The sequence below is a fragment of the Ovis aries genome, chromosome 2, assembly GCF_016772045.2.
Source record: "Ovis aries strain OAR_USU_Benz2616 breed Rambouillet chromosome 2, ARS-UI_Ramb_v3.0, whole genome shotgun sequence".
In the NCBI taxonomy this organism is placed as follows: domain Eukaryota; kingdom Metazoa; phylum Chordata; class Mammalia; order Artiodactyla; family Bovidae; genus Ovis; species Ovis aries.
This window is the reverse complement of record NC_056055.1, coordinates 16,631,056-16,658,990: the sequence shown is the minus strand read 5'-3', so window position 1 is coordinate 16,658,990 and position 27,935 is coordinate 16,631,056. Positions and strand designations below refer to the sequence as shown.

Below are 27,935 nucleotides of genomic sequence, written 5' to 3'. Positions count from 1 at the left end.
TAATGCTATGTCCTCACTGCAAGTTGGCGAATGGTCCAAGGGTGAAAACCAGTGACAAATGTACGTATAATTTACCTCAATTCTTCTCCTTTCTCTCTGGAACCCTTGTCTCTCGAGCCCTGGGTGCTTTAGTTGCTCTTCTTCAAATAGCTGCCTTTTGTATATTATGTAGCTTTTGTAGTTGTTCAGCATTGGAGGGTTAGTCTGATACTAGCTACTCCTTCATAGCCAGAAGAACAAATCATGTATTTAATTTTATAATATACACTAAACACCAAATTATGTGTCAGGAACATTTTTCTATGTTACTGAAAATTTTTAAAATATAACTTTCAGGGGCTACATGATATGCCACTATAATGAGTGTATCAGTGCTGACTACACCACTTCTCTGATATTACGTGCCTTCAGGCTACTTCCAATTTTTCACTACTTCAGGTTATTACTTGGGAGACTTTTGATATGTTTCCCTAGACATGCTGTTTATGTTTTCTGCGTATAAGATTGCTTCTGGTATGTGACATACCGTGATACATGAGCAGCTACCAAAAATTTTCCGACAAGCAAATAAATAGAAAGACTATGTGAGAAAAGCAAATTTTATATGAGCTTGTGTGAAAGATTAATATATTATTCAAGAACAGATTAGTGATTTCACTATGAATGAAACAGTATGGGTTTAAATCTGAGTTTTATCACTTTACTAGCTGATAACCCTGGGCAAATTTATTTAGCCTTCCTGAGGCTGTTTCCTCATTTTTTAAAGACATAGTAATATCCTCTAGACAGAGTAGAAATTTTTTAAAAGAAATAATTATCTATGTATGAAGCTCCCTTAAGAGCAAGTTTCAGACACTCATTTATTCACTAATTCAAAAATTATTTATTGAGCATTTATATAAACATGAAGCATTGGGGATAAAGCTGTTGACAAGTCCAATCTATGGTCACATGAAGTTTACATTATATACGGGTTGAGTCTGACGATAAGTAAATAAGTAACTTAACTTTAGGTAGTTACTAGTGCTGTAAAGAAAAGTGAAGAAGGATAAAAGTTCCAAAGATATGGTTGTGATGCTGTTAATTTGAAATGCTTGCAGGAAAATTCTCTATAAGTAGGTAACTTTGTGCTCAGATGTCTGGAATGAGAAGGCAAGCCATCTGGAAATGTGGGGAAAAGATTTCCAGATAGAGAAAACATTAGTACAAATGTCTAGATTGAAGGAGTTCAATGGGTTCTGAAGCATGTAGAATGTCAGAGTGATGGGAAAGAAATGATTGAGAATGCCAGTAGTGAAGACACAGAGGTAGGCAAGGGCCAATTCAAGTAGGGCCAGTCTGACCATGATTGATGGGAAACCACTGGAGAGTTTGATCTGGGGGACATGTGATTATATTTTTCATTCAAACATAACATTCATTTTGGCTTTTATATGGAGGTAGTCAATAGGGGAAACAAGGGCTACTGCAGTCTTCTGTATCTTGAATCCCCTATACTTGGCACTGTCTGGTTCATGGTTGTGAACAATTAATTATGATGGTTACTTTAAAAAAAAACTGAACATTTGGACTTGGGAATATCTCAAAATGTCTGCTCTTGAATTATTAATTCACCAGTTAAGTATAGACAAGGCAGAGACAAACTACTTTTACAGTTAATTGAGGTTCATTCAAAAGCATTTTGAGTTCACAGGTAGACACTGAAGTGTCAGGATTTTCAAGTGATTTTGAAGAAGAGCATCAATCAATATTCATCCATTATGGCGTTAAAATTGACTGCCTAGGGAATCAACTGCAATACCTAGCAACTAGTTTCTTCATCCTTGTGTCAAAGCAAGAAGACTAGGGTTGGTGGTAAAACCCTAATCCAATTTCTAGCCAAGAAGAAATATTGGAACATTTTTTGTTATTTCAAATTTTCAAGCCCTCATGACATTAAGTACTTTTATGAACTAAAACAATGAAGCTTTTTTGCTTTAAATCTGAAAAACATGAGAGAAAGCAAACTTGAAAGTGTATTTTAAACTTTGGCCTGTCTAGGACACTACACACTGAGTGTCTGATCTCCAGAGAGATCAAGTTGGACACCACGTGTGGCTGTTCTTAAGTGGCCTCCGTAAAACATCAGAAGTTTGAGAAACAGGTACTCAGGTGTTTGGAGAAATGGATAATCTATACTAAGAGGTACTAGAAATTATCCTCCTAGCAGACTTGATAAGTCTTATCAACGGAACGGTTGCTGGCTTCTCAAGTAACTGCCATAGCATTAGTCAGTGCATAATAAATACTGACTGAATAAAATTCTCATCTGATAATAGAGCAGAACGGCACTAGCATCTCAATATTTATTTGTTAACAATCTTTCCCTGGTGGCTCAGACGGTAAAGCGTCTGCCTACCATGTGGGAGACCTGGGTTCGATCCCTGGGTTGGGAAGATCCCCTGGAGAAGGAAATGGCAACCCACTCTAGTACTCTTGCCTGGAGAATCCCATGGGTGGAGGAGCCTGATGGGCTACAGTCCATGGGGTTGCAAAGAGTCGGACATGACTGAGCGACTTCACTTTAAATGATTTATATAATATAAAAATATATTAGATTCTATGTTAGATAGTAGGAAAATAAACATAACAATCTAGTGAGAGAATCAGTCAATTTATAAAAATTGTAAAAATAATGGAAAAGGTACTGGAATGAAACATTCCATTATAATAGAGAGTGTGTTGGTACAATTAAATGGAAGTTCTGGAATTGGCTTTGGGTATTGACCAAGAGTGTTGGGCAGTACTGAGCACCAGCCGAGAAAGTAGTTACAGTGAGTTTATCTTATACTAATCCCTCTGAGTTCACCTTGGGCTACAGACTCTGCTCTACCCTCTTAGCCTTTCTTACCCAGTTACTGCTGCTGCTGCTAAGTCACTTCAGTCGGTACTAGTTATTCTCAAATATATCCTTCTACCTTATTTTGTACATAATATTTTGTACCTCTTAATCCCCTACGCTTATGTTTGCCCCTCCCTCCTACCCTCTCCCCACTGGTAACCACTCGTTTGTTCTGTGTATTTGTGAATCTGTTTTGTTGTTGTTATTGTTATATTCACTAGTTTGTTGTATTTTTAAAATTCCACATAAAAGTGATATCACACAATATTTGTCTTTGTCTGGCTTATTTCATTTAACATATACCTTTCAAGTCCATGCATGTTGTTGAAAATAGCAAAATTTCATTTTTGTTTTTAATGGCTGAGTAGCATTCCATTGCATGGCTGCAGTTAGCATCCACAGTGATATTGGAAATAAAATCTGTCACTGCTTCCACTTTTTCCCCTTCTGTTTGCCATGAAGTGATGGAAGCAGATGCTATGATCTTAGTTTTTTGAATGTTGAGTTTTAAGACAGCTTTTTCACTCTCCTCTTCTACCTACATCAAGAGGCTCTTTAGTTCCTCTTCACTTTCTGCCAACCTCATCTGCATATCTGATGTTGTTGATATTCACTTGGAAATTGTGATTCCAGCTTTTGATTCATAAAGCCTGTCATTTCACATGATGTACTCTGCATATAAGTTAAATAAGCAGGGTGACAATATACAGCTTTGTTGTATTCCTTTCCCAATTTTGAACCAGTCCATTGGTCCATGTCTAGTTCTAACTGTTGCTTCCTGGCCTGCATACAGATTTCTCAGGAGGCAAGTACGGTCATCTGATATTCCCACTCCCATGGGTAATTTGATCTCTGGTTCCTCTGCCTTTACTAAAACCCAGCATGTACATCTGGAAGTTCTCAGCTCACATATTGCTGAAGCCTAGCTCAAAGGAATTTGAACATAACCTTGCTGGTATGTGAAATGAGTACAATTGTATGGTAGTTGGAATATTCTTCAGCCATGAAATTAAAAGACACTTGCTTATTGGAAGGAAAGCTTATTAAATATTGAATTTAATATGCTTATAGACAGCATATTAAAAAGCAGAGGCATTATTTTGTTGACAAAGGTCCATAGAGTCAAAACTATGGTTTTTCCAGCAGTCACACACAGATGTGAAAGTTGGACCATAAAGAAGGCTGAGTGCAGAAAAAGTGATGCTTTAGAATTGTGGTGCTGGAAAAGGCTCTTGAGAGTCCTTTGGACAGCAAGGAGATCAAACCAGTCAATACTGAAGGAAATCAACCCTGAATATTCATTGGAAGGACTGACGCTGAAGCTGAAACTCCAATATTTTGGCCACTGATGTGAAGAACCGACTTATTGGAAAAGACTGATGCTCGTAAAGATTGAAGGCAAAAGAAGAAGGGGGTGGCAGAGGATGAGATGTCTAGATAGCATCACTGGCTCAATGGACATGAATTTGAACAATCACAGGGAGGGAGAAGAGAACAGAAGAGCCTGGCATGCTGCTGTCCATGAGGTCGCAAAGAGTCGAGCACAACTTAGAGATGGAACAACAGCGAAAGCATTCCACTGTATATATGCACTGCATCTCTACCCATTCATCTGTTAATGGACACTTAGGTTGCTTCCATATCTTGGTAACTGCGAGTAATGCCATTAGGAGCCTTAGGATGCAAGTATCTTTTTGGATTAGTGTTTTTGTTTTGCTTTTCAGATATATACCCAGGAGTGGAATTGCTGGGTCATGTTAGTTTTAGCTTTTTGAGAAACTATGTTTTTTATAGTGGCTACACCAATTTACATTTCTACCAAGTGTACAAGGGTTCCCTTTTCTCCACATTCTTGCCAACACTGGTTATTGTTGTTCTTTTTGATGATAGCTATTCTGACAGGTGTGAGGTAATAACCTCATTGTAGTTTTGATTTGCATTTCCCTCATGCTTAGTGACGTTGAGCATCTTTTCATCTGCCTGCGATCATCCTCTTTGGAAACAGTCTTCTGTCTTTTGTCCGTTTTTTAAATCAAGTTGTTTTTGATGTTGAACTGCATGAACTGTTTATATGTTTTGGATATTAACCCCTTATCAGTCATGTCATTAGAAAAAAAAATTTTCCATTCAGTAGGTTGTCTTTTCATTTAACCAATGGTTTATTTTGCTGTGTTCACACATATATTCTCCAAAATAAATTTTTGAATGATTTCATCAAGTTCCAAAAGAAAACTCCATTGGAATTCTGATTGGCATCCTCTTACTCCTATGCACTAATTTAGAAAAATTTATAGTTTTTAAATACTTGACTTTCCCATAGAGGGGCACAATCTGCCTCCCCATTTATTCAAATCTTAACTTGCATTGCTCAGTATAATTTTATAGTTTTCCTCTTTTTATCTAAAACATTTCTAATCATTCCTTTTTTGTTTTCGCTTATGATGAATTGAGTACTTTTTGTATTTATATTTCTAATTGATGTTTTGGGGTATGTAAGAAAGCAATTGCATTTAAAAAATCTATACAGGAACTTTGTTATTCTTTCTAACAAATCTTAAATTTTTCTAGTTAATATTCCGATTATAGCAGAAATAAAAAGTAAGTTCCCTCCCTCATTGTTCTGTTTTATGTAATATTTCTTCACTTAGAGTTTCAACAAAATATCTTGGCCAAGGTGGAGATGCACTTTTACCTGTATTCCTCAGAGCTGGCCCAGCTCCTTTTTTTTTTCGTACTGTTGAACCTCACCTGCCTTACTGGGCTTTGTCAATTGAGAATGACTGGACCGTAATCCATGGAGGATCTAGAGTGTGCTAGGAGTCTGGCTGCCTCCCTGACTGACAGATTCTAATCAAGTCCTCTTCTGTTGTCTCCCTTTCTTCTAAACTTCTGGGCATAAAAGACATTTACTAAGCCTCATCCTTATAATGGAGCAAATCCCAAGGCTTTAGAGATGGTGGACCCTTCATGGAAGATACTAATCTCTAAGGACAACTGAAAAAAAAAAAAGATGTCCTTTTCATTAGAGAGGACTGGAATGCAAAAGTAGAAAGTCAAGAGATACCTAGAGTAACAGGCAAATTTGGCCTAGGAGTACAAAATGAAGCAGGGCAAAGGCTAACACAGTTTTCAAAAAAGAATGCACTGGTCATAGCAAACACCCTCTTCCATGAACACAGGAGAAGACTCTACACACGGACATCACTGGATGGTCAATACCAAAATCAGATTGATTATATTCTTTGCAGCCAAAGATGGAGAAGCTCTATACAGTCAGCAAAAACAAGACCAGGAGCTGACTGTTGTTCAGATCATGAACTCCTTATTGTCAAATTCAACTTACAGTGTACAAAGTAGGGAAAACCACTAGACCATTCAGGTATGATCTAAATCAAATCCCTTATGATTATACAGTGGAAGTGAAAAATAGATTCAAGGGATTAGAGATGATAGACAGAGTGCCTTAAGAACTATGGATGGAGGTTCATGACACTGTACAGGAGGCAGTGATCAAGACCATCCTCAAGAAAAAAGAAATGCAAAAGGGAAAAATGGTTGTCTGAGGAGGCCTCACAAATAGCTGTGAAGAGAAGCAAAAGGCAAAGGAGAAAAGGAAAGATATATCCATCTGAATGCAGAATTCCAAAGAATAGCAAGGAGAGATAAGAAAACCTTCCTCAGGGATCAGTGCAAAGAAACAGTAAGGAAAACAATAGAGTGGGAAAGACTAGAGATCTCTTCAAGAAAATTACAGATACCAGGGGAAGTTTTCATGCAAAGATGGGCTCAATAAAGGACAGAATGGTATGGAACTAACAGAAGCAGAAGATATTAAGAAGAGGTGGCAAGAATACAGAGAACTATACAAAAAAAGGTCTTCATGACCCAGATAACCACGATGGTGTGATCACTCACCAGACATCCTGGAATGTGAAGTCAAGTGGGCCTTAGAAAGCATCACTACGAACAAAGCTAGTGGAGGTGATGGAATTCCAGTTGAGCTATTTCAAATCCTAAAAGATGATTCTGCGAAAGCGCTGCACTCAATATGCCAGCAAATTTGGAAAACTCAGAAGTGGCCACAGGACTGGAAAAGGTCAGTTTTCATTCCAATCCCAAAGAAAGGCAATGCCAAAGAATGTTCAGACTACTGAAAACTGCATTCATTTCACACACTAGCAAAGTAATGCTCAAAATTCTCCAAGCCAGGCTTCAAGAGTACATGAACTGTGAACTTCCCAATGTTCAAACTAGATTTGGAAAAGGCAGAGGAACCAGAGATCAAATTGCCAACATCTGTTGGATCATTGAAAAAGCAAGAGAGTTCCAGAAAAATATCTGTTTCTGCTTGATTGACCTAGCCAAAGCTGTTGACTGTGTAGATCACAGCAAACTGTGGAAAATTCTTAAAGAGACTGGAATACCAGACCATCTTACCTGCCTCCAGAGAAATGTGTATGCAGGTCAAGAATCAACAGTTAGGACTGGACATGGAACAATAGACTGGTTCCAAATAGGAAAAAGAGTACATCAAGGCTGTGTATTGTCACCCTGCTTATTTAACTTATATGCAGAGTACATCATGAGAAATGCCAGGCTGGATGAAGCACAAGCTGGAATCAAGATTGCTGGGAGAAATATCAATAACCTCAGATATGCAGATGATACCACCCATATAGCAGAAAGTGAAGACAAACTAAAGAGCCTCTTGGTGAAAGTGAAAGAGGAGAGTGAAAAAGTTGGCTTAACACTCAGCATTCAGAAAACTAAGATCCTGGCATCTGGTCCCATCACTTCATGGTAAATAAATGGGGAAATAGTGGAAACAGTGACAGACTTTATTTTTACCAGTGCACCAGCCCTGAGCACCCTGTCTCATGCACTGAACCTGGACTGGCTATCTGTTTCACATATGATAATATTCATGTTTCAATGCTATTCTCTCAGATCATCCTACCCTCGCCTTCTCCCACAGAGTCAAAAAGACTGTTCTATACATCTGTGTCTCTTTTGCTGTCTCGCATATAGGGTTACTGTTGCTATCTTTCTAAATCCCATATATATGCGTTAGTATACTATATTGGTGTTTTTCTTTCTGGCTTACTTCACTCTGTATAATAGGCTCCAGTTTCATCCACCTCATTAGAACTGATTCAAATGTATTCTTTTTAATGGCTGAGTAATAATATTCCATTGTGTATATGTACCACAGCTTTCTTATCCATTCAACTGTTGATGGACATCTAGGTTGCTTCCATGTTCTGGCTGTTATAAACAGTGCTGCAGCCATGAAATTAAAAGACGCTTACTCCTTGGAAGAAAAGCTATGACCAACCTAGACAGCATATTAAAAAGCAGAGACATCACTTTGCCAACAAAGGTCCGTGTAGTCAAAGCTATGGTTTTTCCAGTAGTCATGTATGGATGTGAGTGTTGGACTATAAAGAAAGCTGAGTGCTAAAGAATTGATGATTTTGAACTGTTATGTTGGAAAAGACTCTTGAGAGTCCCTTGGTCTGCAAGGAGATCCAATCAGTCCATCCAAAAGGAAATCAGTTCTGAATATTCATTGGAAGGATTGATGCTGAAGCTGAAGCTCCAATACTTTGGCCACCTGATGTGAAGAACTGACTCATTGGAAAAGACACTGATGCTGGGAAAGATTGAAGATGGGAGGAGAAGTGGATGACAGAGGATGAGATAGTTGCATGGCATTCACTAACTTAATGGACATGAGTTTGAGTAAGCTCCAGGAGTTGGTGGTGGACAGGGAAGCCTGGCGTGCTGCAGCCCATAGGGTCTCAAAGAGTCAGATATGACTAAGCAACTCAACTGAATGACACTTAAATAAATAATCAGAACAAGTTTGTTGATACCAAACTTATTTTAATGAAAAATTAATCTTAATTTGCCTATATTGGTAGAATGAGTGTTATTTTAGAGAGAAAAATTATGTTTCAGTAATGTGCCTCTGTGGATAATAGATTCTAGTGCTGTTAACTGTCTTTGAGGTTCTGGTATTTACCTGTAAACTGAGCTAGATCTTGAATTCTAGTTTCCTCCAATATCGAGCTCTGACTCTCCAAACTACTGTTTCTAGTTTTTCCTCTAATCATTTTGACTTGGAATCACTGAGAACTAAAACTGCCCTTTTTCTGAAGCCATGAAAGCTAAAATTGGACAACTTGATATAAACCTTAGGGAAATTACCATAATAGCTCATGTATAGACAATCTTTATGTCAGTTCCAATATGAGTGATTCAGAAAGTTTATATAAACACCCAATGCCATCATCAGAGACATTTCAAACTGTAAAAAGAGGCTTCAACCTCTTAACATGTAGAAATCTTCAACTGGCTCCCTTCTGGATTTGGTGCCTTATTATTATCAAAATTGCAACCAGTCATACTAATCATTTTTCTAATTTGTCCTCTGTTTGTCATTTTTAAACTTCATATGCTTTGTGACTTCCATTGCTGTACTATGACAGCCTCCAAAGGAATAATGATAGCTGACTTATAGAGGTGATTGATTTACTCCTCCTCCTAATGAAGATTCATGAATTTCTCGTATAGTCAGTGCTACCTAAGACTCACTTCCTTGAAGCCTCCTCAGATGTGTCCATAAACTCTCTAAAAGCATATCTCCTGCACAACCATCTCTTTTCTGCCTTCATAAGACATGATTTTCTGGGAAGAAGCCTTTCCAGCACCAAAGAAGTCAGTGCTAATGACAAGTAAACAAGCAATTGGTCACCAATGCTTTTGCCCAAACGATTTTGAACAAAAGGTGGAAATGTGACTAGAAAATCAAATGGAGTCAATATTGCTCAAAGACTTTGGCCACCTGATGCAAAGAACTGACTCATCAGGGAAAGACTTGTTGCTGGGGAAGACTGAAGGCAGGAGGAGAAGGGGACAACAGAGGATGAGATGGTTGGAGGGCATCATTTATGCACATGAGTTTGAGCAAGCTCTGGGAGGTGGTGATGGACAGGAAAGCCTGGCATGCTGCAGTCCACAGGGTTGCAGAGTCGGACACGACTGAGCAACTGAGCTGAACTGAAGGACAATCAATGATATTTTTCTTGCAAGCTCTAAATGCATAACCATCCAACCACCTGATCAACATCTTCTCTTGGATTTCTCACTGAAATATCAGATTTTATGTACTTAAAACAGATAACTTGATTCCATCATCCAACCCACTACCCATCTAACCAGTGCCACCAAATTTCACCACGTTGCTCAAGTAAGGATGCTGGAAATTGTTCTTGATTTTTCTATCCCACTCACATATCTTTTATTCCATCCATCTGGAAGTACCATTGGGTTTATAACCAACATGCTTTTAAAATCTGTTTACCTCTCTTCATCTGTACATTACCACATTAGTTCATGCCACCATCAGCTCTTGCTCGTATTACTATGAGAGCCTCCTAACCAGTTGCTTCACTTCTGTGCCTGCTCAGCATGATCCCATCATCCCAAAACAGCTAAGGCAATTTTCTTAAAATTTATATTTCATCATTCCACAGCTTTAAACACTTACAGGTCATGGTAATTTCACTAGGATAAAATGTGAACCCTTTACCATGGTCTCCAGGGTCTTTCATGACCTTGCCCTTGCCTCCTCTCTCCACTGTTTATCCTCTAGCTACACCAGCCTCTCCTCAGTTCTCCAAACATATCTTTGCAAGTACTACTCAAGCTGCCTGAATTGTTTATTGCCCTGCTTGTCACATGGCTAATTACTTGCTATTCCCTTATATCCATGGTCTTTAAATGTTTCTGATACTCTATCACGGGCAAATGATAGAGTATCAGAAACCTAAACTCTCAATATACGTATATTTATTTATAAATTATATACAAGTCATACTTCTACTATGTATACTTACATATAATTTATACTATATATTGTACATTATGAAATATATATAGATCTACAAAGGAAATGCTAAATAAAGATAAAAGCTATTTTACATAAATAAATATATACTTTATGAATATAGCATTTTCTCCCCACCCCCAGCTTTATTGAGATATAATTGGCATTACATAAGTTTAAGAAGTAAAACATAGATTTGATACACTTATATATTGCAAAATGATTACAACTACAGCATTAGGTAACACCTCCATCCCATCACATAATTACCATTTCTTTTTTGTGGTGAGAACGTTTACCTACTTGGCAACATTCAAATATACAATGCAGTATTATTAGCTATAATCATCATGCTGTATCCTGTGACCAGTATTGGCCCATTTTTCCTACCTCCCAAGCACTGAATAGTGCATTTTTAAAGGTAATGCATATAAATCTATATTTCAAGTCATCCTAATAATTTCCGTTTGGGGGAGAATTTTTGTTGTTTCTTTATTATGAGTATATTTAACTCCATAAGGAAGCAAACAAAGGTTTGCAGAAGGAATCGATGGATCAGCTGCTGTTTTCCTAATGTTGCTTGCCTTTACTTTATTACTATTATTTTCTATCCATGGTTTCCCTGGAGGAAGCTTCTACAGCCACTTGTCAATTGTGTCAGTTCAGTTCAGTTGCTTAGTCGTGTCCGACTCTTTGTGACCCCGTGAATTGCAGCACGCAAGGCCTCCCTGTCCATCACCAACTCCCAGAGTTCACTCAAACTCACGTCCATCGAGTTGGTGATGCCATCCAGCCATCTCATCCTCTGTCGTCCCCTTTTCCTCCTGCCCCTAATCCCTGCCAGCATCAGTCTTTTACAATGAGTCAACTCTTCGCATGAGGTGGCCAAAGTACTGGAGTTTCAGCTTTAGCATCATTCCTTCCAATGAAACCCAGGACTGATCTCCTTTAGAATGGACTGGTTGGATCTCCTTGCAGTCCAAGGGACTCTCAGGAGTCTTCTCCAGCACCACAGTTCAAAAGCATCAATTCTTCAGCACTCAGCTTTCTTCATAGTCCAACTCTCACATCCATACATGGCCATAGCCTTGACTAGACGGACCTTTGCTGGGAATTGTGTCAGTGTTCATTTATTTAAAACTAGATAATATAACCTGAAAATCCACTTAAGCAAGCACTCACTGCCGGGGTCCAGCCCCAGTGGATCCAGGGTAATTCGAAGGGGAGATGGAGTAGGTGTCCTAGGAAAAAACTTATTTAATTACAGATATATAGAGAGATTAGAAATGGATGGTGTAGTAGGAAAATTAGTGGAGAAGAGGAGGCTGAATAACTTGGGTTACGTGGAATACCAATCACCACCTATGTAGGCCACAGGTGTCTTTCCATTCTCCCGAAGGAGAGATCTTAGAAGCCCAGGCAGAATTAGCAGGCTTGGTGAGTACCCACATACCAGACGCGAATTCAGCCAGAAGGGGAGAGAACGACACGGGGGAATCAGTCTTTCCAGAAACTGATCCCATTTTTTTATTTTTCAGGTTTGCTTATATACTTTTTGTTATAAATAGGGATGAATACAGAGTCACGCAGGGGTCAGCAGACCTGACCCTTGTCACAATCAGGTGCTTCATATAAAATTATACAAAGGTCTTAGGGGTTTTACATCATCTTCTGGCCATGAGGCCTGCTGATATTTTATAATCCTTTCTTTCTGATAACCAAAAAACTTATTTTTTCCAAGGGTGTTTTTTCTTAAACCAGGCACCACCCTCTGAAGGTAGCAGATAAAGTTGCATTCCTATAGGGTGAGAGTGTAGTGGGTTACAACTAAGAAAGGAATTTATTTAACCTAAGGTTAACATGATTAATCTTAAAGGTTAATACTTATTTCTCCTACATGCTAGTTATATTCATTATAAGGGCAGGGAATATGGAGATTTAGCAGCAAACATCAGCCCAACAAATGAAAACCCTTCACCAATAGTTCCCCTTAAGATCTATTTAGTCTTAAGATAGTGATAAAGTTACATTTTTACATAGCAAGGACACAGTGACATATCAAAGTATAGTGATCTATAACAAAAGAAAATTAATTAACTCAAAGAGTCTAGTATTGCTAACATCAAAACTACTATATTTCCTTTTCTATATTCCAAATACATTAATATATTCCCAGGTGCCTAAGGATATGGAGGCCTAGCAGCAATCATTGACTCAACAATGAGAAAAGCCCTATGCTAATTAAGACTTTCAAAATACTCCAAACTCTCTGTGCTGTTTATGGTTGAGAGGTAGTAAACAATCACGTGTGTAGTGGCAGGAGTATGGATAATCCTGTCACACAAACTAGTCTGCCAGCAGAGAGGTTTGACCTGAGACACCCTTGTCACGCCCAGGAATTTTTATTGACTGGAGCTGTAAGTTAACTCCTTCTCCGAGAGAGGTAATGGGGGTCAGCCCCCCGTAAAGTCAGAGGTGTAGGTGAGAGCATGAAACAGTAAAGTAGGCAGACTCTGGTTTTGGGGGTAGATGCTCGGGAACAGGGGGTTTCCTGAGGCTCGATCTCACCTTTGCATAATACCAAGCCTCCTTCCTCATGACCTTTGCCAAGGGTGGAGTTCCTCACGCTGGCTTCTGGCAACTCACAGACTGCAATGCATTACTATCTGTGAGAAGGGAAAGAGCAAGTGAGGTACCACTGTCTGCTCCGCAACATTGTAGAATTCCATTTTTCCCTCTCAAGAAATCTAACTTATTGTGTGTGATATGTGTTCATCTGACAAACTAGGGGGTAGGGGGAGCCCAGAGAGAAGGTGGAGGGATGGAGAGAGAGAGAGAGATTACCAGTATATATAAATAAATATAATATCTTAATTTTAGATTTTAAAAAAATATCAATTGGGCTTCCCTCATAGCTTGGTTGGTAAAGAATCTGCCTGCAATGCAGGAGACTCTGGTTTGATTCCTGGGAAGATCCCCTGGAGAAGGGATAGGCTACCCACTCCAGTATTCTTGGGCTTCCCTGTGGCTCAGCTGGTAAAGAATCCACCTGCAATGTGGGAGACCTGGGTTCAATCCCTGGGTTGGGAAGATTCCCTTCTCCAGGTGAAGAAGGTAAAGAGAGGGTGAGATTACCAGTAGATATAAGTAAATATAATGCCTTATTTTTAGATTTAAAAATATCAATAGAAGTTTTTTGTTTTTTTTTCCTGTATCTGAGTAGATCTCTGGCATAGTATTTTGGCTTATTTTTTTTTTTTATTGGAGTATAATTGCTTTACAATGTCGTGTTAGTTTCTGCTCTACAGCAATGAGAATCAGCTATAAGTATGCATATATCCCCTCCCACCCACTTCCCATCCCTCCCTTCTAGGTCTTCACAGAGCACTGAGCTGAACTCCCTGTGGCACAGCATTTTGGCTGTGATCCCCACCCTAAAGACCACTACTTATTTATCACCTCCTTTAAGTGCCTTCCATGTCCCCCTACCTAAATCAGGTTCCAAAACCTCTGTCCCATATGCTTCCTTTATAATTACTATGAAATGTATACACATTCTTGTATAAATATTATCTACTTATAATTATTTATGCATTTGCAATTATTTATTAATAGGTAAACTTGGTTTTGGTTTGCAGCCTCCACAGCAACAGAAACCATTGTCCATCTCCACACTTGTCCCCGGCCATCTCAATAGCTCTGGGCTCAGCAGTTCTCTGCTTCAATTCGATGCTACACTGATGTGAGTAATTGTAAGATGAGTGAGAGATCATTCTTGTTAACAAATCTGAGTATTTATTTATATGGCTTTTCATTTAAATTAAGAGGAACTTAAATGTATCATTATAACAATATTACCTTGGGTTGTATTCATTTATAATTTTAATTTTACTTTACTATTTATTTATTTATTTATTTTTGGCCTGTCATGCAGCTTAGTTAGTTCCCTAACCTGGGATTGAACCTGGGCCCTTGGCAGTGAAAGAGTGGAGTCCCAACCACTGGACCTCCAGGGAATTCCCTTAGAATTTTTTAAATGGAGTAAAATAGGTGAAATTTTACCTAGTTCCAGGAGAACTGTGCAGAGTCCACAGCTTAGTTTGTGTATATGTCCCATCTCGTCCTTACCCATCAACGTAAACTTCACCTTTCCTGCATATCATGGGATCTTTCAGGTTAAGAACCGGTGGCCTGCCTGGGGAGAAACATGAAGTTGTACCGTGTGGTGCAGATAGAGGAAGGGACCAAGCGCTGTGGAAAGGCAGTAGTGTGCCCTAGTCACTATTCGGGTCAGCAGATTTCAGTGGAGGAAAACATCTTAGAAACAGACCTTAATTCTAGTCCTTCCTGTGCAATTTGCTAGTGGTATGACCATGCACACAGCTTTTGCACCAGGAACCTCAGTCCCAAAATCAAAATAATACCTCAAGCCTTCCTGATCTCAGAGGCTTGTTGTGAGAATTAAGTGAAGCAATTGATGAAGAAGCTTTTGTTTAGCTGAAAGTATTCTGAAAATATTTAGCTGAAAGTATGCTTTCATCAAAACCATTCTCTTCTCAGTTGCTCCAATGAGCTACATTTGCTTCAATTTAATGAATGTTCCAGAAGTACTTCTTACTTTTTCTGTTTCAGACAGTCTGCAAAGAACCTGGGATACCAAACAGATACAGACCCTGCCTTCAGGCTCCCCAAAGGAGAGACAGACACATACACAGGTAAGTACAGAGTGTGGTTCCTGCAGTAAGAGGCTATCATTGTCACTCCGGAGAGAAGAGCACATAACGGGACCGGTGAACTCTGCTGTGCTGGGGAAAGGCATTGTTTGTCTCAAGGAAAGGTCATAGGCGAGGAAGCATGTGAGGTGTTTTGGTGTTTCAGAGGCATCCTGGAGTAGGAGAGGGCTTGCCAGGCAGAGGAAATAATACATGTGAAGGCAGAACTCAAGTCATGGACCACCATCCTCTGTGTCACTGTATGTGTTGGCCAGAGAATGGAGCAGAGGGTGGCAGGAAACCCTAAGCAGTTCTGTGTGTTTCAGGAAGAAAGTAAGACAAAGAGAGGTAGATGGGGCAGGAGAGGATGGGAGAGTTTGGCTAAGAAGCTGGGGAAAATTCTACCAGTTTATACATGAGTATTTACTATATAACAGGGTTTTCCCTGCGTTGTCTCACAAAATATGGTCCCATTGGCTTTTAGCTCCTTTTACAGATGAAGAAACAGGTCATGTGAGTTTAAATTACTAGCCCAAGATCACAGGACTTACTAGAGCCTGGGATTCATACCTAGTTCTAGAATTACAGATGCTGACGCTCCAGAAAGGACTGGGTTAAACTCGGGCTGTGCTCTGGTATTTGATGAGAGTCATGTGACCCTTGGATAACTGTAAACGAAGCAGCAGAGTTCATTTTCATCACCAGGCCAGCTTCCGGAAGTATTTTTCCACCTTGATCCTTGATGGTGAGCCTCTTAACCCTGCATTCCAAGGTTGTGTTTCTCTGTGCCCTTCTGAGTGGAGCTGGAGCCTTTCAGCCAAAAAGAAGACACCAGGTTTCTTTCCTGCAATAGCAAGCCCCAAGCCAGCTTGCTAAGAGCTCCTTTCTCCTTCCCATTGCTAAATGGGACTGACCAGACATTCTATGGAGACGGAGCTTATAAACCTCACTTCCTGTAACATTCCCCACTCCACCCCCATTCTCTTGCAGGCATCAGCTTGGAGGTTGAAGCCCCCTCCCCTTGGAATCCAGGCATTCTGAGCCTATAGGGCGCCTTCTGCATTTGGTCTCTGCTTACTAAAAACTCACTGGGTTGCAGCCCTGCCTGCAGAGGTCATCAAGTGATGAACCCATGATTAACCTTGTTCTCCAATCAGAGTTGTGATCTAACCTCTGGAACTGCATGCTTTTAACACACATGGTCCTTTTGTTTCTGTAGAGCCGGAGACCTGAAATGTGACGGCCTCAGCTATGCCAGGAACAAGAGGAAACCACAGAGTTCATATTACATGCATTAGGCTTTTTTTCTTCCCAAGCATCAGTTCTCAACAGGCTCAGGCAGACCTTGGATGATGGAATAGCCTCTTCCTAAGGAGGCTCTCCCCTTCGGTGGCCTTGCCACACAAAGGACACTAACACCAGCAGCGTATATTTTGCTTGGCTGTGATATAGCACAATTGCATTTTGTCAGCAGGCTGGAAGTGGCCAGCCCAGAGCTGAGAGCTATGGAGAACATTCATTTCTTCCACCACAGACAGCTCAGCCACAGACGTGGATGATAGAGGGGAAATTGGCATTGACCTTGATGCTTCGCAAGGAGCGGATGGGACTTGGAGTCTGGTTAGCAAAGAAAAATGAACCAAGCATCCTCAGTCGTGTCTGAAGAGCAAGAACTGGGCTCAACAGAATTCTTCCGTCTCCTTGCTTACTGCTGTCTGTGTGCAGGGGCACGCATGCTTTTGCATGCACAAAGACATGCACACATGCTGTGTCTGACATGCATGGGAGAGACCCAGTGCCCTTGTTCATGCTGGAACTCCCTGTGCATATTTGGCATTTGACTGACATGTGAAGCTCCCACAGACATCAGAACAGTAGCTCAGAATGCATAAGAGATTTTTTGCTGTTGATAAGAAGACACTTGGAGAGGAAAATGTTACTAAGACTACTTTCCAGTCCCTCCAGAAATCCTTCAGAGAAAGGAAGTCCCTCTTAAGAAAGTCATGTGAGAGGTGAGGAATAAAGCTAATGCAGCCAAGTGTATAACTTGCAACCACCCCCAATCATCCCGCTTGTGCCCTCATGCTTTTGGTTTTACTCCTATTGGCTTCCCCACCAGGAATGTCCTTAGGCTCTCATTTCCTACCTGGCAAAATCCTTTTTATCTTCCCAGTCTCAAATGAATTTTCGCTTTCTTCAAAAATCCTTCTCTGATTTTTCCCCACTCAGCACAAATCGGTTCTTCCTCTAACCTGTAAATTGTTTGAGAGAAGGGAGGCCATGTCCAAAACATGCATACTAGATGCTCAATGATACCAGATTAGAGGAGCACAGACCTGGAAGCAGGGGGACCCCAGTCCAAACCAGGCTCTCCTACACTGGAGCGGGAAGACTTTGGAGATAACCTACACAAGCCTCAGTTTTCTCATCTGTGCTGCTGCTGCTGCTAAGTCACTTCAGTCGTGTCCGACTCTGTGCGACCCCATAGATGGCAGCCCACCAGGCTCCCCCTGCATTGTAGGCAGACACTTTACCATCTGAGCCACTTGATGAATGGTACTTTTTAACGAGATAATATATGTCAAGAACTTCAAGTAGGTATTTCGGTACATAGGGCATCCTTAGCTCAGAATCTGGTCCAATTCCTTTTTGGGTTGTACTTTGTACAATTCTTAACCCATTTTGGACATGAGCTGAATCATCCATGGAATTCTCCAGGCAAGAATACTGCAGTGGGTTGCTATTCCCTTCTCCAGGGCATCTTTTAGACCCAGGGATCAAACTGGGGTCTCCCTCATTGCAGGCAGATTCTCTACCGTCTGAGCCACCTGAGAAGCCCTAAATAACTAAAGTAAATAGATTTTCTACTTAGGCATTCTAAGGCATTGACACCGAATAATAAAAATAATAATGCTAAGGGAAATAGTAGCAAGCACTAGTACACAGAGTATTTATCTTATCACAAAGGCATATATTATTTTATCTTCATTAAAAATTCTGAAGGTAGACATCATGATCCTCTTTTGCAGATGAGGAAGTTGAGGTACACAGCTGGCAGGGAGTGAACTGGATTTCAGACATAATCCCAGTGCTTAGCTGTCCCCCAGACTGTGGTTCCCAACCATGATTACCCAGGGGAATGACCTCTGGAGCTTTCAAAAATGCCAGTGGCTGAACCCTAGCCTCAGATTTAGACTCGGTCTGAAGTGGGGTCCAGTAATTGTCTTCAAAAGCCCCAGGTGATGCCATGTGCAACCTGGCAGCTCCTGACTTCAGGCAGTGCTATAGTGCAAGTCCAGTTTTATATCTTCATGTAGCTCATGTGTTCCCACTTTAATTCACTCAAATTAAGCCATTTACTAATTTAGGGACAGAACATCCCGACTTCATGAAATTGCCCTGATAATTCTGTCGACCTTTTCCTGCAGGTCGTGGTTGAAAGTATCTGATATACCATGTATTTCCATGCAGAACTCTTTTTTTTTTCATGCAGAACTCTTGAGTGGCTCATCCATTCCCTCGCTTGTTCATTTAGCTGCCATTCTTTCAATCAGCAAGCCCGCTGGGATACAAACTAGAGCAAGGGGAGTTAGAAGCAGGTAACTCAGAGGGGCAGTGCTGACCTTCAGGGTGTTCAAAGTCTAATGAAAGGAGGAGGCATGAAAGCAAAAGAGTAGGGTTCAGTATTGTTAGTATTTGGAGGGAGCTACGATAGTTGCAGAAATCTGTGAGGCCCTGCTAATAGCTCCCTCAACGTCCTCATCTCCTCTCTTACCCTGGCCCTGTGAATCCTGCCCACAGTGAGTTTGTAGACAGCCACTGGAACCTCAGAGGGGGAGATATCCCAGATATTCCACAGAAGGAGCACAGTTGGAAGTCAGCCTGAGTCTCGTTCTAGGATCCCACCAGGAAGGAGTCCCCAGGGATGCAGAGCCTCACCCCGCTGCAGAAATTGAGATGGGAGGAAGGGGATAAACTTCTGAAGTGCTGGGGGCATATAGGTAAACCCTTTGAAACAGTTACTCCCTCCAGGCTCTGGGGGGCTTCAGCCAAGTGGCCAGCTCTTGGCTTGAGTTCTGTAGCCCAGGGCAAAAATACCTTTCATTATCTTAAAAATCCAAACATGAATGAATAGACAGAGAGTGAAAGAAAGCCACAGCACAAAAAGAGAGCATAGAGGTCAAGATCAGAGGCGCTGCACCCCTCACTGGCTGCAAATATGGCCTAGAGTAGAGAGGAAGCTGAAGTTAGAAGCCAAGACCAAGAAGAAATGGAGCCAGGTGCTAGGAGCCGAATAGACACAAAAGGCAGACTGCCGTGTCCTAAGCTCATATGGAGGGGTTATTTGTCTCTGCCCTACCTGAGCAGAGCAACCCAAGCAGAAGGAACAGCATGACCTCGGCCTAAGATTTACTATTGAGGTGTCAACAGAACGTCAGTATATGTCATCATCAAGGATCTGGACCTGATCAGCTTTCTGTCTTAGAGCATGAGGCAATACCATCGTAAATCTGGACTTTTTTACTTTCAACTTCTTCTGGATCCAAACGATATTCATGTGTAATTTGTATGACAGGTACATGTCCTCAGAGAGGTCAGGTACGTGTCCAAACCCACAAAGCCGGAACTGCGTCTCAGATCTCTGGCCTTATGTCCTTGTGCCCTCTTCATTACTATGTTAACCTTATTCTGTTAGCTTGAGAATCCACTCAGATTTCTGGAGTGCTTGGTCCTCTTGGGTGGGATGTGGAGTTTCCTATGAGGGCAAACAGGGTGCAGCTAGAGCCCCCAGGGTGCACCCTGAGACTTTGGGTGTGTAGGGGGAGTAAGTGTGGATCCTGACGGAGGAGCAGAGAGAAGATTGGCTGTGATGTGCTGAGTAAAGAGGAGGCTCAGAGAACAGTAGAATCTGGCTAGAGATGCTGTGGCTGAGACCTCACTTTCCAGAGAAAGCCCGATCTGGGGGGGGGGGCGGATCTTGGAAGGTCTGTGGGACAACAGGGGAGTCCTAGAATGGGAAACACCTGGGTGCCCTGTGGCAAACCCCTCCTTCCAGACTTGTCTATGCAATTGCCAGTGTTTGAGGTCTCCTCCATCCCGCCATAATCAGTCACAGTGCAGGTGCCTCGCACAGAGGCCCAGGCAGCTGTACGGGCATGCACTCTGGCCCAATGCTCTGCGTGGGATGGACCACTGGAAGTCAGGAGCAGAGAGTGAATTCTGGCTTCCAGAAGCCCGTAGGGCCTAGGGGAGCAACTCAGGCTTCTGACTTGGGGGTGACTTGTGGATAGTTACTTTTGACAGTTCTAAGCTTTCTCGCACATTTTCTGATGATGGCTGACTTGAAAAAGGTAGAAGGGATTTTGTGCAGGCTGCCTGAGTAGTCATGCTGGTATTGAGGGAGAAAGCAAGGCTGTTATGGCTGGAGTTTGGTGACTCTTCAGGCAATCCCAGGGCAGCAATGAGGGCACTAGGGTTATAAGCAGGAGACTTGCACTTGAGTCCTGATCCCACTGCATTAGTGATGGGACCTTGGGCAAGTCATGTAACTTCCCTGAATCACACTTGTCTTGATTTTAAAATAGAATAAGATCTCCTAAGTATAACTTATAAAGTTATTGTGCTGAAAGGACTGTAAAGCTCTTGAAAACTAAACAAATGTGAAGTTTTAGTGCAGACTCTTAAAGCCAGTGATCTGGGTTGAAATCCTGACGAAGCTTGGGCAAGTTCCTTAATGCCTCTATGATTCAGTTTTTCCATCTGTAACATGAAGATAATAATGGCATTCATAATCATAGACCTGAAATCTTTGGATTGTGATTTGGAATACAGAATTTTTCATATTTTACAATAGTAATAAAATGTGTATACTGTCTCATTCATGAAGCCTTCAGAAGGCTCTAGAACACTATCAAACACACTCCTATTTTTTCAGTGAAACTTGACTGTTCATAAGTGGGATTAATAAAGACCATGAAAAGACTCATGTTAGATTCAATAAGGTTTTGCTACCAAAGGAGTTTGTATTGAACTTGTCCAAAAACCCTTTCCAGTGCTTTTTGGACTGTGAAATTATAGGTAAGGGATTATGGACCTGTAACATCTCCCATTTAGGGTAGTCCTGAAGATAAAATAAGTTAATGTATATAAAGGGCTCAGACCAATGCCTGGCATATAGTAAACATTGAATAAATATTAGCTATTATTACTTCTGTTACCTTAAAGAGTAAAAGCAGGCCCTCACTGACATTTCTCAGATTTCTGTTAATTAATGAACTAATAGATTTGCTGGGGAACTAATCTCCTATTCCTTTGCCTGCTGAAAATATATATTTCCAGCTCTAAATAGTTGGCATTTAAAGGGACAGTATTGTTATTTGAGAACACACAAGTGCATGTGGAAGTCAGACAGAGAGAGAGTCTTCAGGCCCAGAAAAATGCTAGCAGGTTGCAAATATGAAGTAGTCTAATTTTCTTCTTGCTATTTTCTTGTATCTTCTAAATTTTACCTTTTGCGCTTATATGACTTCTGTAACAAGTAAAGCAAGTGCATTCTCCTAAGCCCTTTCCCGTTTCCTCTTCCTTAGAGAATTGGTCCCGATACTTAGGCTCCCGTTTATAAGGCAATCAACAAGCAACAAACAAACTTACTGATTTCCAACTATATGCCAGACACTGCAGAAAGCAGTAGGTAACAAAAGGAAAACCCAGACTCATTCTCTGAAAACACTTCAGCAAAATCACTTCCTATTTGTATTGCAACTTACAGTTCACATTGTGCTTTGATACAGATTCTTTCAAATGGTCCTTCTTTCCAAGATAAGGGAACATATATTTCAGTCAACATTCAGTCACATGAACAAACGTGATTGAGTTCACTCAGCCTGTTAGGAATGAGGTTGGACTCAAATTTGGCACTCAATCATGTGAGTGGTTTAACAGGATGAAAGTAGTATTTCTAAGGACTTGGAAATCAGTGACACTTTCAGAAGGTAAATATTAGTACATCAAGCTGTAAATGACTATGACCAACTAAATGTACATTTTTGACCTTGGCAATGAATGGCAATGGAAGCTAAAGAGATTTGAGATCCTTAAAGCATGCCTTCAGCATAGTCCAACTGTCTAAAGCTGGCATCATCAAATCTCAGGAAAAAAGCTTCAACCAAAGACAGATGTTTGGAAGAGAGTACTGGAAACAGAGAGGATATGGTCTTTCAATATTCAACATAATCAAAGGGGCAAAGCTGCAGAAAAGGCAACTTCTCAAATTAGGGACATCAATAAGAACTAAGTCTCTTTGTCCTGAATCTACTCACAGGTAACCTTTGGATTGGTTCCTCTTTTGACTTTACAATATATCAGGGTATGGGCTGATATGCTGCTAACCATGATGTTAACTTGTTCTGAGTTTGTTTCCTTTGACTTTCGTTAGAAGGAATCAGTCCCTAAGTGGCTGACTGGTGTAAACTGCCCTGTCCCAGATAAATTTGGGAACCCAGAAAGCAAACATCAGACCCCATCCAAATAAGGTGCTATGAGCTTAGACTCTGTCCAGACATCTTGCTCACCTTCTTAATGACATTGTGGCTTCACGTTCTCACCACCCGGAATCCAAGTCAGTGCTCCATCTGTTTCTTCAGACTAGGTCTTCTAATCTCATACAGCTTTTTTCTGGGCAAAAGGGGGTGGGCCTGGCTGCCCTTGTTCAAAGGAAAGGGAATAATTCAACATTTTGTTCTGCATTCTTCTACCCCAGATAACCCTCTCTAATTCGAGGTTGGTTGGAAATCTGGAAATCCTTATTCTTATCGGGAGTATTTCCATTGCTAAAGGGGAGGGCTCACTAGGCCACATCCTCTGTTCTGGGAGGCTCAAAAGGGTCCACTGAAATGCTTTGGACTCAGACAAAGTCAGGGACTTTCTTAAGTGGATTCAAAAAACAAGCCGGGACAACAAGCTCAGTGTAATTTTTCTAGTTCCTTCCTCCTTCACTTGCAGAAGCCCCATTGCCCCAGGCACCACAGTGGACAAATTTTCCATTTGCAAAGTTCTTCCCATAGACTAGCAGAACCCCTAGCTTGGCTCCTGACTTGAAAGTGTTTGGAGCCTCAGGTGATCAAACTAATACTTTATAGACCTGGAGTCCTCAGTGTTGACAGAGCATGGCCGCGGGGGCCTGGGAGAGACTTGCTTGTGTTTCGGAATTGTGTAGAGGTAGACTGCACTCAGGGGATTTGTTCATTTTAGCAAACTTGGCAGAACTTCCCTGCGTGACCTAAATAGAATATCTTCCTCTACATAAAGCATGCATCAGGGTATTTCCTGATTTATTCATGAAAGGTTTGCTTTACAAAGGCCTCAGGAACTGTGCAATCTCAAAATACATGATACATAGAGCTGGATACTAGAGTGGCATTTGCACAAATTGCTGTGATAGATGGGCTGCACGGAATGGCAGCAGAGGTGGATTAATTTAAATACTCACTGCCGGGGGTTGCTCTTTTAGAGAAGGAAGTGAGACCCAACCTAGAGACTGTTAGCAATAAAGCGGGAAAGTGTTATTTCTCTCAAAGGAGGGTAATTGATCAAGGAATAGAAATAGAGGTGAATAAAATCCACATGCACTTAATGGGGATATAGAACATTTATCTGCTAATCACTCATTGGGTCATTCATTCATTCCCAACAAGAGAATCAACGTATCAGCAGCTGATAAGCTGAGTTCCATTCATATATGGGCTCATAAGGACACTTGTGTTAGTTGCTCAGTCATGTCCCTCTCTTTGCCACCCCATGAACTGTAGCCCACCATCTCCTCTGTCTATGGAATTCTCCAAGCAAGAATACGGGAGTGGGTAGCCATTGCCTTCTCCAGGGGATCTTCCTGACCCAGGGATTCAACCCAGGTCTCCTGAATTGCAGACAGATTTTTTACTGTCTGAGCCACCCTGGATAATAGCATGCAATATTTGAAATTTGATCACTTTTGGGAATTCGGGGTTCTTTTGTTACCATGGGAGTGGGGGTGGTAATAAATCTCCCACCTAAGGGAGAAAGAAAGACTGATTTCTCCCAAGCAAAGGCAGGCATGTTCAGGTGGATCCACCGTAATATCTCTGATCATGAATTTCTCTAATGCTGAAGTATTTTCATACTAGGGTATTTTTAATAGTGCAGCAGATGGACTTCAGTTGTTTGCAAAGAAGTTTTATTTTGGAGCTTGTGAAGAGATTGGGGTTAATGTACAATAAAGTGAAAGTGACGTTTGTAAAGATGGTGCGAGCAGAATGCCAGGATCCATTACTCTGATAACCCTACAAACAGGCCAGCAGCCGCCATTGGTGAACTGCTGCTCAAATCCCATCAGTGTTACTTGCAGGTCACATGGCCACTTCGTGGCAAATTTCCAGGGTTTTTCACCTGCCAAGCAACTCATTCCTAACTAGGACAAAGGAGACATTGTTTTACAAACTTTCCTTTGGGGCCTAGAACTTTGGAGAGAGTCAGACCCAGTTCTTTGTCCTTGTTTTGCAAATCGTGGACATTCAGCAGGAATGATGAGAAGGGAAATTCAGATGAGGTCTCTTGAATCTGATGCCCTGGAGCTAAAGCGTCAGAACAAGGTCTGAGGACACAGTGCGGCAAGTGTGGTCTGAGTTATGGTGGCTGATGCTTCTCTATGGCAGGTGATGGGTATTAGTGACCCAGGACTATTTGGATCCCTGACGAGAAAGTAAAAAAAGACTTCCTGGAAAGGATCTTCCAGGAAGGGAAACCAACTGGAGGACAGTATTTGAATGAATTAACCTTCAGTGATTTCCCATGACACACCAGATCAAGTCCAAATCCTTCATACAGCCTTCAGTTCCTCCACCATCTGGTCCCAGACTAACCTTGGGTCTATCCATCGTCCCCAAACAACATGTGTTCTGACCACTCCAAACTGTCCTTTGTCCCCTGATGCTAATGATAGCCAACGTGAGTCCAGGCCTTTAACATGCCAGGAACGGGGCTAAGTGCTGGAAGTATTTCATCGGATACACTTCAGAGCAGCCTCTGAGAAGACACTATTTTGGCCCCCAGTTTACCGAGAGGAAACAAAAGCAGAGGTTATGAAACTGGGTCACAAGCTATCAAGAAAGTTGGAATCGGAAGGCAGTATGGCACCTTTAACCACGTCACAAGCCCTGCCTCCTTCTCTGCATAAGGAGAGATCTCTAGACCCTCCACACATTGCTTTCTTGGCATCGGAGGCACAGAATTGGCCTCTCGCCTTACTTGCCTGATTTTAAAAACATCTCTTTTGTTCATCAAGACCTTCAGGATCAAATATCCCCTTCTCTGGATGCTGTTCCTGGCAACCTAGGCGGAGTTAGAGGCTTTCTCCTTGGAAAGAGACACACCACAGCCTTTGCACAAACTCACAGCACACGCTGTGTTGCAACACACAGCCCTCCTCCCAAGCATAAGTTTTGTGCCTTGTGTGTGCGGACTCCTCAGACCTTTCTCCCACATGAATCAAAGCTCCAAGGGAATGAGCAGCACGCCAGGAGGAGCCAGTTGCATGAATCCCAAGGTAGCCTGGGTTCCCAGCGATGAGCACACCAAACGTCCTGTGGAATTTCACCAGCAGCTCCACAGGCAGGTCCAGACGAGTGCCTGCCTGCCACATTCCTGCCTTTATCATTAACCGCACTCCGTGGTGACTTCCTTCAACATGTGAGGCAGCGCCTGCCTGTCTGATAACCCGGCTTCCTTCTGGAAAGGATTTCCTTTGGCCTGGGTGCATACCCCAGCCCTGCAAGAGTTAACCACAAGATGGGCCAGAGCAGGAGAACATGAGGTTTCCATTAACTGGCGGTATGCGAACAAGTGGCACAAGCATGGATTATGCGGTAATAAAAACACACTGCACAGCATTTATGTCAGAGGCCTCACTTCTCTCCTTCCCTGCCTTTCTCCCCAGCACAGAGAGACCCGGCCCTTGCTGCTAGAGTGCTAGACTCTGGCCAAAGTGGGGAGCAGACTCTTCTCCCAACTTGCTTTAATCCTGCTGGGTGTGCTCCTTGAGTTCCCAAAAGACACAGGTGGAATGCGTGCCAGAGGAATTCACTCTTTTTTCTGGGTTAAATCCTGAGCGAACCAGCCTGGAGTCAGAGGAAGAAAGTCAGAAGGAGACAGGAAAAAGGCAAAGGGTCAGGGGAGAGACAAAGAGGGAGGGAAAGAGAGAGGGAAGATGGGAAGGACAGTGAGAAAAGATAGCAGAGACTGTACTCAAGAAGGGACAGGAGAGAGCAACATATCTGAAACTGTATTTTCTGGGGGGTGGGGGGTGGGGGGAGGGAATTCACACACATGGAAAATTTACACCATGACAGGTATGATGGTTAATTTTATGCGTCAACTGGACTGGGCCACAAGATGCCTAGACATTCTTCAAACTCTTCTGTGTCCATGAGGGTGAATGAGATTAACATTTGAGTCAAAGACTGAGCAAAGCAGATATGCGCTCCCTAATGTGGGTGGGCCACACCCGATCAACTGGAGGCCTGGACAGAACAAGAAGACAGCACAGAGAGCTCCACTCAACACCCTGTAATGGCCTACGTGGGAAGAGAATGTGACAAAGAGGGAATATAAGTATATGTATCATATTCACTCTGCTGTACACCTGAAATTAACACAGCATTGTAAATCAACTCTACTCCAATAAAAATTTTCTTTAAATAAAAAAAGGTTGAGTAGGTAGGATCTTCTTCCTGATTGTGTGGGCTGGGACATCGTTCTTTTCCTACCTTTGGACTTAAACCAAAACATCAGTACTTTCTGAGTCTCAAACCTGCTTGCTTTCAGGCTAGAACTCACACCATTGGCCTTCCTGGGTGTCCAGCTTGGCAACTGCTGATCTTGGGACTTCTCTGCCTCTGTAATCACATGAGCCAATTCCTTATAATAAACCTACCTATACCTATCAATCTATCAGTCAATCTTCTTCTCCAGAGAACTCTAAAATAGAAGGCAATGTACTGAGCTCTTTATATATTATTTCATGGAGGTTTAGACACTCTCCGTACTTTGTCATACACTTAGTAAGTGGACTACATCTCCAACCAAGGTCTGTGTCTAAATAATCTCATGTCTCTCTTTTTTTTTTTTTTAGTCACATAAAGATGAAACACCCTTCCATTTTCAGTAGGAAGTGAGTAGAAGTTCTTTGATTATTTCCCTTCCTTGGAGACAGAAGATGTAAAAGACCAATTGCTAGGACACAGCAGGCTGGGGATCATTAGAATGAAGCTCGATCTCATGAGACTCAACATCCTAGGAATAGGATTGGCTTTCTAAACAGAGGTCATTCTGGGGCTCAGAAAACCTTATTTAGACCACAGTGGTTTACTAAACACCTACTATATGCCTGGTCCTGTAATTTTGACAAGGAAGAAACAGA

General features: G+C 41.6%; 1 protein-coding gene across 1 annotated transcript in view; it reads left to right on the top strand.

The window, feature by feature from the left end:
• The window catches only part of LOC132659145 (uncharacterized), a 546,989-nt gene extending 519,767 nt beyond the window's left edge, over window positions 1–27,222 (top strand). Inside the window, exons 7-9 of the mRNA XM_060408977.1 lie at window positions 14,411–14,514; window positions 15,405–15,487; window positions 16,704–27,222. Of these exons, the coding sequence (XP_060264960.1) occupies window positions 14,411–14,514; window positions 15,405–15,487; window positions 16,704–16,717 (201 nt within the window). The 3' untranslated portion in view covers window positions 16,718–27,222. The remainder of the gene's footprint in view (window positions 1–14,410; window positions 14,515–15,404; window positions 15,488–16,703) is intronic.
• The last annotated feature ends 713 nt before the right edge of the window (window positions 27,223–27,935 follow it).